The sequence below is a fragment of the Pituophis catenifer genome, unplaced genomic scaffold (genome assembly GCF_029215685.1).
Source record: "Pituophis catenifer annectens isolate HBS135680 unplaced genomic scaffold, rPitCat1.0.hap2 SCAF_8, whole genome shotgun sequence".
Lineage (NCBI taxonomy): Eukaryota > Metazoa > Chordata > Lepidosauria > Squamata > Colubridae > Pituophis > Pituophis catenifer.
Window position 1 is genome coordinate 74872474 of NW_027256888.1, and position 13113 is coordinate 74885586.

The 13113-nt window shown below is 37.2% G+C and overlaps 1 protein-coding gene across 2 annotated transcripts in view; it reads right to left on the reverse strand.

Annotated features, from left to right (window-relative positions):
- Positions 1-13113, reverse strand: part of BMP2K (BMP2 inducible kinase) — a 53835-nt gene that overhangs the window by 16713 nt on the left and 24009 nt on the right. For both annotated transcript variants that reach the window (XM_070948414.1, XM_070948413.1), the window contains exons 5-12: positions 12422-12543; positions 11198-11279; positions 9759-9891; positions 7438-7541; positions 6059-6138; positions 2435-2592; positions 1895-2064; positions 680-772 (exon numbers count right to left, since the gene is read on the reverse strand). In XM_070948414.1, the coding sequence (XP_070804515.1) occupies positions 680-772; positions 1895-2064; positions 2435-2592; positions 6059-6138; positions 7438-7541; positions 9759-9891; positions 11198-11279; positions 12422-12543 (942 nt within the window). The remainder of the gene's footprint in view (positions 1-679; positions 773-1894; positions 2065-2434; positions 2593-6058; positions 6139-7437; positions 7542-9758; positions 9892-11197; positions 11280-12421; positions 12544-13113) is intronic.

Here is a 13113-nt window from a genome sequence, read left to right on the forward strand (position 1 = left end):
AATCTTCATCAAAAACATGCAATATTGAACAAATATTGCTCTTTTTGATGGGTATTTTTCCTGTTATCAATATTTACTTCTGCTTTCCAGCAAAAAAATACCCATTGGATTCACTTATGTCAAAAAAACATGTCCAGTCACATGACTTACAACTGCAACAACTTACAACCATAATTCCAAATTCAATTCCGGTTTTAAGTCGAGGATGATGTCTATTTATTTTGACCAAAAAAGCCTTACAGACAATTTGTTTTTCAGGAAGTAAAGTTTTTCTTCTATAATTAAATATTATGGGAATTAAATAATATGGAAGGGATTGAAAACTGAAGATGTATCATTTTCTTCACATATATTCACTGTTTTATAAGCCAAGGTAAAAAAAAATGGCAGCACAGAAAAATAAGGAACCAGAAGAGAATATATATCTTTAACATGAGGCTCCGCTAAAAGCCACTAGATTTATATATTCTGAGTTTCATTTATTTACATAATACTGTTAAATTCACTCTCAACTCATTGATTTGCTGTAGTGAACAAGAAATGGTTTTACAAAATGGTTTTACTTTAAGTAAAGTCTAATAAATTAGATGAAGTTAACCAGCGCAATCAAACTATTTTACAGTCCAAACTTCCCTTTCTTAGCTAGATGGGTTTTATTTGGTTTCCCAAAGTGATTTACCATAGCAGGATATGGAGGAGGGGGCTGCTGCTGATACCCAGAGCGTATCAAAAGCTGCTGTTGAACGACATGCTGCTGCATTGCTTGCTGATACTGTAATTGAAAAAGAAAACATTTGCATAAATCACAAATGCTGCTCAATCAAGTGAAATTTACCCACAAACAAAACTGTTTTTGGCAATTCGGAAAAAAATCAGGGGAAGCCACAGTGGAATTTTCTAGTAATTGCTAAAATCTTTACTGTGAACAAAACAGATTCAAGGTAAGCTACCGTGTTTCTCCGGAAATAAGACCGGATCTTACTTTTTTGGGGGGGCCACCAAAAAAGGCACCAGGTCTTATTTTGGGGAGGGATGTCATCCACTGACTCAACTCACTTGCGTACATCGTCCCCAGCCCCTTTTCGCTGTCAGAGGCCTTCAGAAACTTCTCCTGCGGCCAGCAAGGCTTTCCTGAAGGCCTCTGCAGCCGATAAGAGAGCTCTGAGCTGTTTAGCGCCAAAAATAATTTATTAAATTATTAAAAAGATAACATTATACATTTATATATATTTAAGATTTATGCACTTGTCATAAAATATAGCTAATAAGATCATATTTATTATTCCAATAAACAATGAAGGTTTTCCATTTACTATTTGAATTAATGATATGAAGATTTATCCAAGCACTGACTACAACCACTAAAAGATATTATGAATATAAAGCCTATTGAAGAACAATTGAAGGCAGAAGAAATGGACTGGCAAGGCAGGTGTCGTGGTGTACAAGGCCTGCAACTGTCCGAAGGTAAGCAGTAGGGTAGCTCCACCCGCCCCCCCCATAGCTTAATTTTTACCCGTGCACCCTGGAGTGGTTAGGGTCTTAAGTAGGGCTTATTTTGGGGTAGGGCTTATATTGGGCGTACATGTAAAAATCAAGCTAGGACTTACATTTGGGATAGGTCATATTTTTGGGGAAACAGGGTAGTTTGGGGGGGGGGTTGGGGTTAGAGGGCTGTTTCTACTCTGAGTTTCACATTCTCTACGCTCAGTACCCAGCATAAAAATGCTAGAAATAGCAAACAGGCACAACACAAATTCAGAGCATTACAAATCAACAAGCATTCTGCGAAATGGCAAGGAAGACAGACAGGTTACAAGATTTAAGTTTTAAAGAAAGTAGAAGAGGCAAAATTAAAGCGCGATTACACGTCACAGCTCAACCACCACGTTACCTGCTGCACGTATGAATCATGGAGCAATTGTTGTTGTTGCTGTTGCTGATGTAAATGATGCAGCTGCTGTAGTCTCCAGTCACCTTGCTGCAGTTGTTGCAATACTCTGTTTTGCTGTGGGGTTCCCGGTGATAATACGCTCTCGTGTCCATTTCCAACCTTTGAGGCTCCTAGAACATTTTAAAATGCACATTAAAGTTTTTGCTAAGAACTCCACAATATTATTTGAAATGTAACATTATCTCCTGAAATATTAACAAGACTACATTTATTTTGGGATGAGTGAACTGTTTGCTACAAAGAAATTTTTAACTAGATGCATTGCTTTTCAAAACAATAACACGTTTTCACAACTCTGTGGTAGCAATTTCCCTCATACTGTGCTAAAATCCATTTAAGCATAGGGAAACCCCACAATTGCTTGATTCTTACACATTTACAACTGCTGGTGCCTTCTAATTCTGGAATAAAGTAACAATGATTTCTACTTGTTACCAAAAGAAGCTCCTTGCAGTTCACTGCATTAGTTTGAGAAATTACCTTTGTGTTCATTGTTAAAATCACCAGGAACTGGCACTTTTACTGGTGTGGCTGAGCTCTGAATTGTAAGTACACTAGAAGTGGCAGTGCTCGTATTGGCCTTTGGTCTCTGACGTGGTGCTATTGAGGTTTCTGTTGGTCCAATGGCATCTGTTATTCTAACAAAAGAAATTAAGAAGGAACTTTGTTATAATCTTTTTTTAGCCAATGTACAGAATAATATGGGTGGTAAAGGTGTCTAAGAATTTCACAAAGATTACTGAGCTGACAAATACAGCTCCCCAACTCACAATGTTTCTAATTTAGTTAGTCAGTTAGTTATGTATTTTCTATGCCACACATCTCACAGTTATAGCAACTCTGGGTGTCTTACAGCATAATAAAAAGATAATACAAAATAATTACAAATTAAGAAAGATTAACCCATCAGCCACCCCCTGCATAGACAGCCCCTATTGGGGCCACAGACCTCCAAGCACAGCCAGTTTTTAAGGCTATTCCAGAAGGCCAGGAGTGTGGGGGAATGAAATAGGTAGTTGCATCTTATTTGGACTGCTGCAATATGCTGAACGCAGGGCTTCCCTTAAAGACCACCCAAAAACTATAGTTGGTCCCAAGGCAGGGGTGACTTAATTCCATCTATGTGATACCTCTACGACACAAACTGCATTGGTTGCTGGTTTGCTACTGGCTACAATTCAAGGATCTATTAAGTTCTGTTTGGCTTGGGGCCTGGATATCTATGGGATCACCTTTTTCTATCTCTTTCTATCCATCTGGTAAGACCCAGCAGGATCACAGGCACCAGAGGCAACAGTACTTCAACAAAGGCCTTCTCTGTGGCCACCCTTACTTGCTGGAAGTATATTGCCCAAACTCCAGAAGCTACTATCTTGCTGTCCTTTAAGGAACCCTTAAAGACCTGATTTTTTTCAGCAGGTTCTGGCCAAGGTGATTTGTGACCCCGCTTTTACTAATTGACTAACAGATGCATTGTAATTATCTAATTATTATGCCATTTTGCTTGTGCATTTTGACATTGTTTTCAAAGTATATTTTGTGGCACGTTGCCTAGAGTTTCTGTGCTGACTGAGGCAGCTTATACATTTCAAACGAATAAAAATAAAACCAGCTTTTCCTCTTCCCAGCTATGAGACCAAGAGAGCGTGAATGGAAATAGTGTTTCTTCACCCCATAACCAGCCTATTGTGTCTCAATGCTGAGCAATAACAACAACAACATGTTACAGTTGAAAGGGTAGAATAATCCTTGTCACCAGGCCTTGTTTCACAATAAGAGCCTAGTAGTCTGGCAGTGGAAGTATAGATAATTTCATCTCTGTATCCTTTTTTTCAGCATCCTGTTATATTAATATGCATCATGTCTAGTTAAGAAGCACAGCAAGAAACAAAGAGAATTCTTTACTACTGCTTGTTTTCTTTAAAAATATATTGATTTTTTTACTCTGAACAGTTTGAAAGAGAGTTTTAAAACAGGAAAATGTTCTGGCTTCTACCCCTATTCCTTATTATGCAAAAAAAAAAAAAATCATAAAAAGCACAAGTTAGAAATATCTCTGCTTAATTTATTTAAATTATGCGACACATAAACATCTTTCATATTTTTTTCTATGCCTTCAAAATTGTGCATTGGGAGGCAGTGTGTCTGTGTGCATGTACACGTGTGTATTTAAGAGTATGTGTGTATACATATACATACATCATATATGTTTATTCTTCGCAATTATCACAAGAGGGCGCCTGTGTAACATGCTGTAATGACTCAAACTCCTGATTGTGCCACTCCGTTTACCTTCAAATGTACCCCAGTGTGTGCAAATTGAGTTTCTACAATAATAAACCATTGCAGGGGGGAAAAAGCAAAATCAGATTATTAACAATGGAAACCATTCAAGAGCAAATATTTGATTTTATAAATATACCGGATTATTCTCTTTAAATGGACAATCCTTGTCTCAAGTACCCTTTCTCTTACATATATGCAAGAGAACAAAGAGTGAAAGGCAGAGGAAAATATGGGAGCTCCAAGATGCCTGGAGCAATACTGTGTTGGTAGATGAGGAGAGAACATGTCTGGACACAGGGATGCCCTTAAATACAAGCCTGCTACTCGGCGACATTAAGAGTGGTGAAGTAGAATTTATTTTCTTCCCCTATTGCATCTGCAGAATGTTTGCTGGCTGAAATCATGTCTTCCTACTTTAGTGAGTAGCAGTTTTATAAATAAAATCACTCATATTCACTCTGAGTTGGAAGCTTAGCAGCCAAAAGTTCATCTAATTTGGTAATATTATCTGGAAAGTTCTAAAACCAGTGGAACTCACAAAAAAGGGATAGGGTTCCTTGCGGTTTTAGCTCTCCCGTTTGTAGATTTGATATCTACCCTGATATCTCCTGCCAGGTTAAACAGCCAAAATTTAAGGAACTGTCAATGTCTCTCTGTGAGACAGGTGAATTCCAGCAGTCTTAACAAGAGGTTGATCCATCCCCCTCTTAAGAGATCTGCTCTAAATACACTAATGTTGGACATGCTAATGGATATAAATATTTCATCCAATTTCCAACTTTCACATTGAAGAGAAAGTGGTGCAGCAACCTATTTGACCACTGCGGTGAGATTACTATATGCTCTAAAGTGGAAAGATTCAACACCACCCACAATGGAGGAATGATTGTGAAGAGGATGGACTTGCAGAAAAGGCTAAGTTGACTTCCTTGACTACAGAAAAAAAACCAGTATCTACATTTATGGCTGTCTGACAATCCCCTTTGTAGACTTTTTGTATGACACAGAAAAAAATGCAAATGATTTGTGGTTTCGACGATTAGGAAAAAATCGATAAAAAGTGAGCTTTTCTTTTTTTGTAAGCACAAAGTAAGAGATGGCTTTGTAATCATATCTGGAAAGAAAATTGGAAGCTTTTTTCCTCCCTTTATATTAAGTTTTTGTTGATTTTAATCTGCTCTTTAAAAAACTTTTCATATAATTAATGTTAAAAAAGAAAGCAGTGGAGCAACAAAAACATTCTGGAAGACACTTATGATCCAGAACTATCACAAGTATAGATTCAAGCCAAGATGGAGGGAGCATGGCCACCCTCATTTTACTGGACCTTTTGACAACCTTTGGTACTGTTAGCTTCAAGACCACCCACAAGGATTGAAAGCACTGCACAATAACAACACGGTTCCTGAGTGGGCAGGTTCTGTCCATCAACTGTTGTAGAGGAGAGGGGGTCAATTCATCATGGGGGATTCTAGGCTTCAGCTTTCCCTTCATTCCCTTTAAAATCTGCATGAAGCCAGTGGGAAATGGGAACTGCTGTGGAAGGATTATATGTGGAGAAACCAGCTTGGATTCAACCCAAGCAAGAGCAAGGGGCTATTCATTCAGCAGCTGGCTGACCATAGTGTTGTACCAATTCTGATTCTCAATAGAACTATGTTCTAAATGGAACTAGGAGCTTTCCTGGACTCACAGCAGTGCCAGGGGAAATTGTGTTCAGGAGGGAGCATCTGTGACCACAGGACAAAGCTTTGCATAATGAAGTTTAATACTATGCCAAAAAGGGCACTGAATTATTAATAAAAATATTGCACTTACCTAGCTTTTATTTGGCTTTTCTTAGCAGCAGCCTCACTAGCTGTCAAGGGCTCAGGAAGAGTTGAAGGGAGAGGAGAATTCTTGGGGAAATAAATGAGCGTATGTTATTAATAGCTTTATTTTGGAAATAAAGATAGTAATAGCAAAGTGTTATATCATACCAACTTGAACATAATCACATTGCATACCAACAATAAACAAAGAAACCCATATATGGTATTATCTGGGGCTGCAGCCTCCTTGTGAGGTTTCAAAAGGTCTCCGAAACCTTCTATAAAGCAGGGGTGTCAAAGTCATGGTCTCACATCGTCACATGACATATAGTGACTTTTTCCCCTTTGCTAAACCGGGGGTGGACGTGTGAAGCATCCAGGCCGTGGGCTTGACACCTCTGTTCTAAAGTATCACAGGAACAGTATGTGCTATTTAAAGAATGACATAAAAACAGATTTGGTGTGGCTATCAGCTGCCTCACATAAGGAGAGGCCAGATACCCCTCGTCAATAGTGGAAAGATGGTGAAAGTCACCTGAGAGCAGCAAGGGGTGGGCTTCAAAAATTTTAGCAAGGGGTTCTCTGCCCGGTTGCTAGGTGGGCGTGGCCATGGTGGGCGTGGCCTTGTCGGCCTCCAGCACCACGGCAGGGAGACATTTTTTGGCCTCCCCAGGCTCCCAAACTTCCGGTAGGCCCGTTTTTCACCCTCCCCAAGCCTCTGCGCACGCCCTGCATTTACCTGCATCCAAAACAGGTCGCTTGGGGACTCCTGGGAGGGGTGGGGTGGGACAGGCCAGCCAGGAGTGGGATTTGGGGGTTCTCCGAACTGCACAGAATCTTAGCTAGAGGTTCTCCCAAACCCCTGTGAACCCCCAGCAGCCCACCCCTGCTTGCAGAGTGCAGAGCAACAGAGGTGGCTTTATATTGGTGGCTTTATGATCACATTGCTTAGTGAAGGAAATTCCAGTCCCAATTACCATTGTAATTCAAAGACCACCTGTACAGTTGTATTCTGCATTTTTAACTTTGTTTTTGTTGTTAAGAAACAAGGTCAGGTGAGTAGCTCTTAACTTGGTCAATTATTTAATGACACAAGCATATCTTGGAAATGAGGCCATGATGATGTATAATGCACTATATCAAGTGCATTAAAAATGCATATCATGTTTCCTATGATCAATGCAAGCATACATTATCTTATTCAGTAACTTTTAAAAATAAACTCTTCCTTTGTCAATACTACATTTGTTAAAAGTTATGTTTTTTTTTTCAACAGAGGAAGATGAATTAATTTTTTTTTTTAAAGTAAACCTGATTACCACTCCTACTTATTATTCTGAACAAGATTTACTGTGTCAAAGCAAGCACAAATACAGATCTACTTACATTCATGTTTAAAATTGGGCAATCCTTTTTGGCGAGTTTAAAGGCAAAATAAGATACTTGAAAGATATCAGGTCTTCGCTCTTGATCTGGTTCAAGCATGTATCCTGTTGAGTACAGCAAATTAAATTATTAACATAAAAGTGAGAAGTCGTTAAGGCAACCAAGTTTATTAAGAATAAATTGAGTTTATAGTTACCTCTGAGTTCTAATTACATTATTTTCTACAGATTAAGGAAGTACTATAGCCAGGTATGGATGTTAAGAGAATAGAGTGACTGGATTGATTCCTCTTAATTGTCATTACATTATTTTATGTAATATTCTTACATCCATCCATAAGCCACACTGTGAACTTTGTACCGGTTTTATCTAGCAACAAAACTACAGGGTTTTTTTTCTTTTTAAATTAGATTTGGCTAATTTCATGCCTCCATAACTTAACAGCTAAATTATTCTAAACTGCTTCAAAAATTTATCTTAATCACCATTTTGCACCTCTGTAAATTATCTTTCATGCCTAATTTATGGTACCAATTTTAACTTTCCACACCCTTAAACTACCAAGGTTAGGTATTCTTGAATGCCCTACCTCTCTCGTATTGTATCATTCTCAAGCAAGTAAAACACCACATCAATTCTACCTAGAAAATCATCACAATGTATATTTCATGACTGCATGATAATGAAGCAATTTTCCCTGAGATTCTTTACTTCTTAACTCTATTATTTTTTAGATTCCGGAAAGAGTCTCATCTGTACTGGCCAGGATTAAGCTACAGACAATCAAAAATTTTAGTATCATTCCCTGTATAAACACTCTAGAGGGTGAATGTATTTTTAGTTTGAAAGCAAAGTGAGCCTACACAAAAATGAAGTATCACTTTTCATATATCTGTATTTTTTTCAGTTTATAAATTAATGGAATTTTTTTAAGAAGAAAAGTGGTTTGAACTTTCTAAATTTATTTTATGGGTGGATTTTACAAATCTGTAAAAAAAATATTCTATTTATATTTGCAACAATAACTTTCCCTAGAAAGGGAGGGGGAAGAGAAAACAAGGTATTAATAGAAAAGAAGTATGATTATACACAAATAGCCATTGAAATATAAGTATAAATTAGAATGCTCATGTAAAGATAAGAATGAAGGGGGTGAAGAAGGAAGTTGGGAAACAAAATATGATATAACAAGACCTGTTAGCTTTGAATAATACAAATAATATATATATAAAAATAATAAATCAAATAATATATATAAATAAAAGCACATCTTAAGTTTAGCACCCTCTCTACAGAAATGCTGAAGAAGAAAAGAAATTGGATACTTTCCCTATTCTGTTTTCCAGAACTATCAGCTTCACTACAACTACAACTAATATGTAGTATTCAGATTTCCTTCGCTTTTGTCAATTTTGTTACGCTACACCTGATTCTACGGTTGTTGAAATTCTTTTTTTTCTTATTAATCTACACCCCATAATGACAAAGTGAAAACAGAATTTTAGAAGTGTCTGTAAATTTATTAAAAAATAAAAAACTAATATAATATAAAGACCATAAAGTAGCAACAGGGTTGTTTTGTATGGAAAACACTGAGTTTCTTGCCTAGGAATATTTTTTATATTTTGCTTTTTTCTCAGAAACCAAGGGAATAAATAAAAGCAGTTTTACGGAAATTTTTCACCCTTCAAAGCTTTTTGGAGGGAAACAAACAATCTAAAAGGATTATCTATACCACAGGTGTCAAATTCACAGTATCACGTAACATTGCCATCTTGTGACATATTGTGACGTTTTTCCCCTTTGCAGAGCTGGGGTGGGCGTGGCCTGTGCATGATGCATCCGGGCCGTGGGCCGCCAGTTTAACACTCCTGATATATACAGTGATGCTAATCTGTATTTAAATGAATATTCCAATATATACCTGAATTGCGTCCCAGAACATTGGAATGTTTATTTTTATATAAAAATGTTTTTATATAAATATAAAGTAGTTAATAATAAAGAGAGGGAAAGAGCAAGTCTTGATTTTTTTAAAAAAAATTGTGTATCTATTGTAATCAAAAAAAGATTATGTATTTTTTATGAAAAAAACTCGTAAAATATACATAAAACTCATTTTCCAAAATATTATTCCAATTCATAAATAATATTTACTCCAATATTTTATAATATTACAATGTACATTATTTCTTTGGCTACATTGGAAGTCTGCGTAATGAAATATGCAATAACCAAAGAAATCAGTTTTGGTTATGCCTACATGTAGCAATTTAGTTTCACATAGAAAGTTTAGTTGGTAAAATGTACCAGTTACTTACTTATCAAACAATGCATACTGTGAGAATAACGCGAATTGTCTGGGATGGTAAAGCTTCCATCACAAATAGCAACCTGACTCTCACCAAAGGGAAGTGTGAAAAAGCAAAGTTTATACAGCAAGCAGCCAAGGGCCTGTTTAAAAAAGCACATCATTATAGTAGTAACTGAACTATAAAAACAGCAGACTATTTCAAAAGTTGTAATAAGTTTTGTTATCACAATTTCATATTGTTTGAACAATTGCTACCGTGTTTCTCCAAAAAGAAGGCTGGGTCTTATTTTCTTCTGACCCCAGAAAAAATGGCTAGGCCTTCTTTTTGGAGTGTTCTAATTATTGACTCACCTCGCGGAGGTGCACCGGCAGCCCTGCCCAGCAGGAGCCCGCTGCCGGCCCAATTCTTCTGTGGCCGCTTGCCACCACTCGCACGCATTGCCCCAGGCTCCATTTTGCTTTCAGCCTGCCGGAAGGCATCTATAGCCGATAATAGAACTCCAGACCGATCCAGAGCTCTGTTATCGGCTGCAGATAACAGATGTTGGCAGACATCTGAAGGCAAAACGGAGGCCAGGACGATGCGTGCGAGTGGCGGCAAGCAGCCGCAGAAGAAGGCAAGGCAGGTGTCGCGGTGTGTGAGGCCTGGTAAATAGGGTAGGTCCACCCTCCCATCCCCACCCTAGCTTATTTTTTACCTGTGTGCCTCGCCTCACACCATGTGCCCTGGGGTGGGCAGGGTCTTAGTTAGGGCTAATTTTGTAGGTGGAGCTTAATTTGATCGCATGCACTCAAAAACGTAATAGGGCTTCTTTTCAAGATAGGTCGTCTTTTGAGAAACACGGTAGATATAATAAATCTGTTAAAACATGTTGTGTTACTTAGATCATTTAGTACTATTTAGCAGCAACTTTTCCTAAACTATAATTCTGTCACATTTAACACATTTAACAAATATTTTTCTTGATTTTTTTGTTGCTTGTGGCATTATGTCAATTTATTCCGATGGTTGTTTATTTCACCTCCACATCTTCAAAATGTAGTTGTCCTAGTAAAAGTGCTTTTGTGGTAAATAGTTTCAAAATGTAATGGATTAAATCCAATCAATTGTTTCTATAAATTTAGTCACTAGAACAAAAAAAACCCAAAATAAACATGATTCTTTTTAAATTATGTTCTACACTGAATTTGGCAGATTAAAAATGTCACTCATTTCATTTTTATAAATTGTATAGATAGATAAATTGTACAAATAAAAATGTCATCCATTTCATTTTTACAAATTTTTATAAATTGTATAGAGTTGGATTCAGACACTTACGCAGCAGACTCACAGAAATTAAGAAATATTACAATAAACCTGAGTCTGGCTACTTCTGGATTCCTCTGATATACTGATTTGGTCAACACCTTTCTTATTAATTCTTACAAAACATTTTATCTTACCCAGATATCTGCCTTGGTTGTAATTGTTTTCCCTCCATAAAGATTGATCATTTCAGGAGCTCTATATGACAATGTGGTATACCTTAAAGCAAATAATTTAGAATAAAAGTTAATCAAACACAAATATGACTACTGTGACCTGTTTTACAAACCCAAACTATACAGCTATTGCACTAATAAAAGTACTTTAGGGTGGGGTATTATTATTATTTTTTAATGGCACTCTTTGATACCACATTTTTCTCAGGATGGTTGATAAAGAAATCAGACTTGGATATGCACATAAAATGTCTTGATTACTGATGGTTTTGCTTAGCTTTTTGCAATTTAGGGATGCACACAATAGCAAAGAGCAAAGGCACTCCACATTAACAGCAGAAGGAAAAAGATACCAAAGGTCAGCTGGGGGCAGCAGGAGTAGGGGAGGGGGATGTCACAGAATGCAGAGTGGCCAAAGGGATAGAGATGGCAGAGAGAGGGCGGGGGGGAGTTGAAGTGCATGCTGGAATTGTAAATGCAGACAGGCAGCTAAGCACCTGAATTTTGATCATGTGACTACCAGGAGCTGAGTGCTACAGTGGCTATAACTTTGAAAAACATAACTATAGGTAGTTCTTGACTTACAACAGTTCATTTACTGACCGTTCAAAGGTACAACGGCACTGAAAAAAGTGACTTATGACCATTTTCACAGTTACAACCTTTGCAGCATCCCCATGATTATGTGATCAAAATTCAACGTTTGGCAATTGGTTTATATTTATGACAGTTGCAGTATCCCAGGGTCATGTTCTGACAAGCAAAGTCAAGGGGGAAACCAGATTCCCTTTACAACCATGTTACTACCTTATCAACTGCAGTGATTCACTTAATAACTATGGCAAGAAATGTAGTAAAATGGGGCAAAACCCATTTAACAAATTCTCACTTAACAACATAAATTTTGGGTTCAATTGTGGTCATAAATTGAGGACTATCTGTATTTGTTTAGCACCACTGTAACTTCAAATGGCCATTGAATGAATGGTCATTAAATGAGGACTACCTATAACAGATTTCTAAATGTAGAAATTCATCCAATTAAAGAACCGAGCCTTTGGACACATTATTTCTTTTTAAAACATTGTGACTTTAAAGCAGGCACTGAAATTTCCAAATATTTTAAAAATGTATTTTGTTATTGTTAGGATGCAGAAAACTACTGCCTTAAGATGTACAACTTACTTTTTAATTTCTTCTTCAACTCCACTGACTCCATCTTTCTGAGGGTTAAGGAATTTATTAGTGGCACTGCCGAAGTCACAAAGCACATAGTTTCCACTGTCATTCAATAAAAGGTTTTCAACCTAAAAGAAAACAAAAATCAATTTACAACAAATTCACACGCAAACACAGAATATAGTTCTAATAATTTTCAAGCACTTTCACTTAGCTGTTTTGAGTTATAACGAAGAACTAAATGTTACGTTTATTTTAATTCCCCCAAGTAAAGATTTATATACTGTATTATGACGTGCAATGTACTTCACACCTCAAGAGTAAAGCTCCATATAATTAAGAGTTAACAAGAGGCTTGCAATCAGCTTGCCAAACATTCTGCCCCCAAAAGAAATAAAGAAGGCTGGCTATATCAGGAGGAAGAACTTTCCAGAAGAAGCCCCTACTGAATGCGCTCTTCCTGGAAGCATGGTTGCCCTCTACCCTACATTCCCTTAGAATGCTATCCTTTCTCAGCACTACTTCAGAGCCTTCAGTGATTCAGCTGATATCATTATTATCCTGATTTATTTAAATTATTGTACTGTTGAACTACTGAGATGCATGCTACCCACAGTCAATCTGATTTGAGCAGTTTATAAAGTTTGTAAATAAATGGAGGGAGGTACAGTGGTAGATACAAACTTAAAATAACTAGG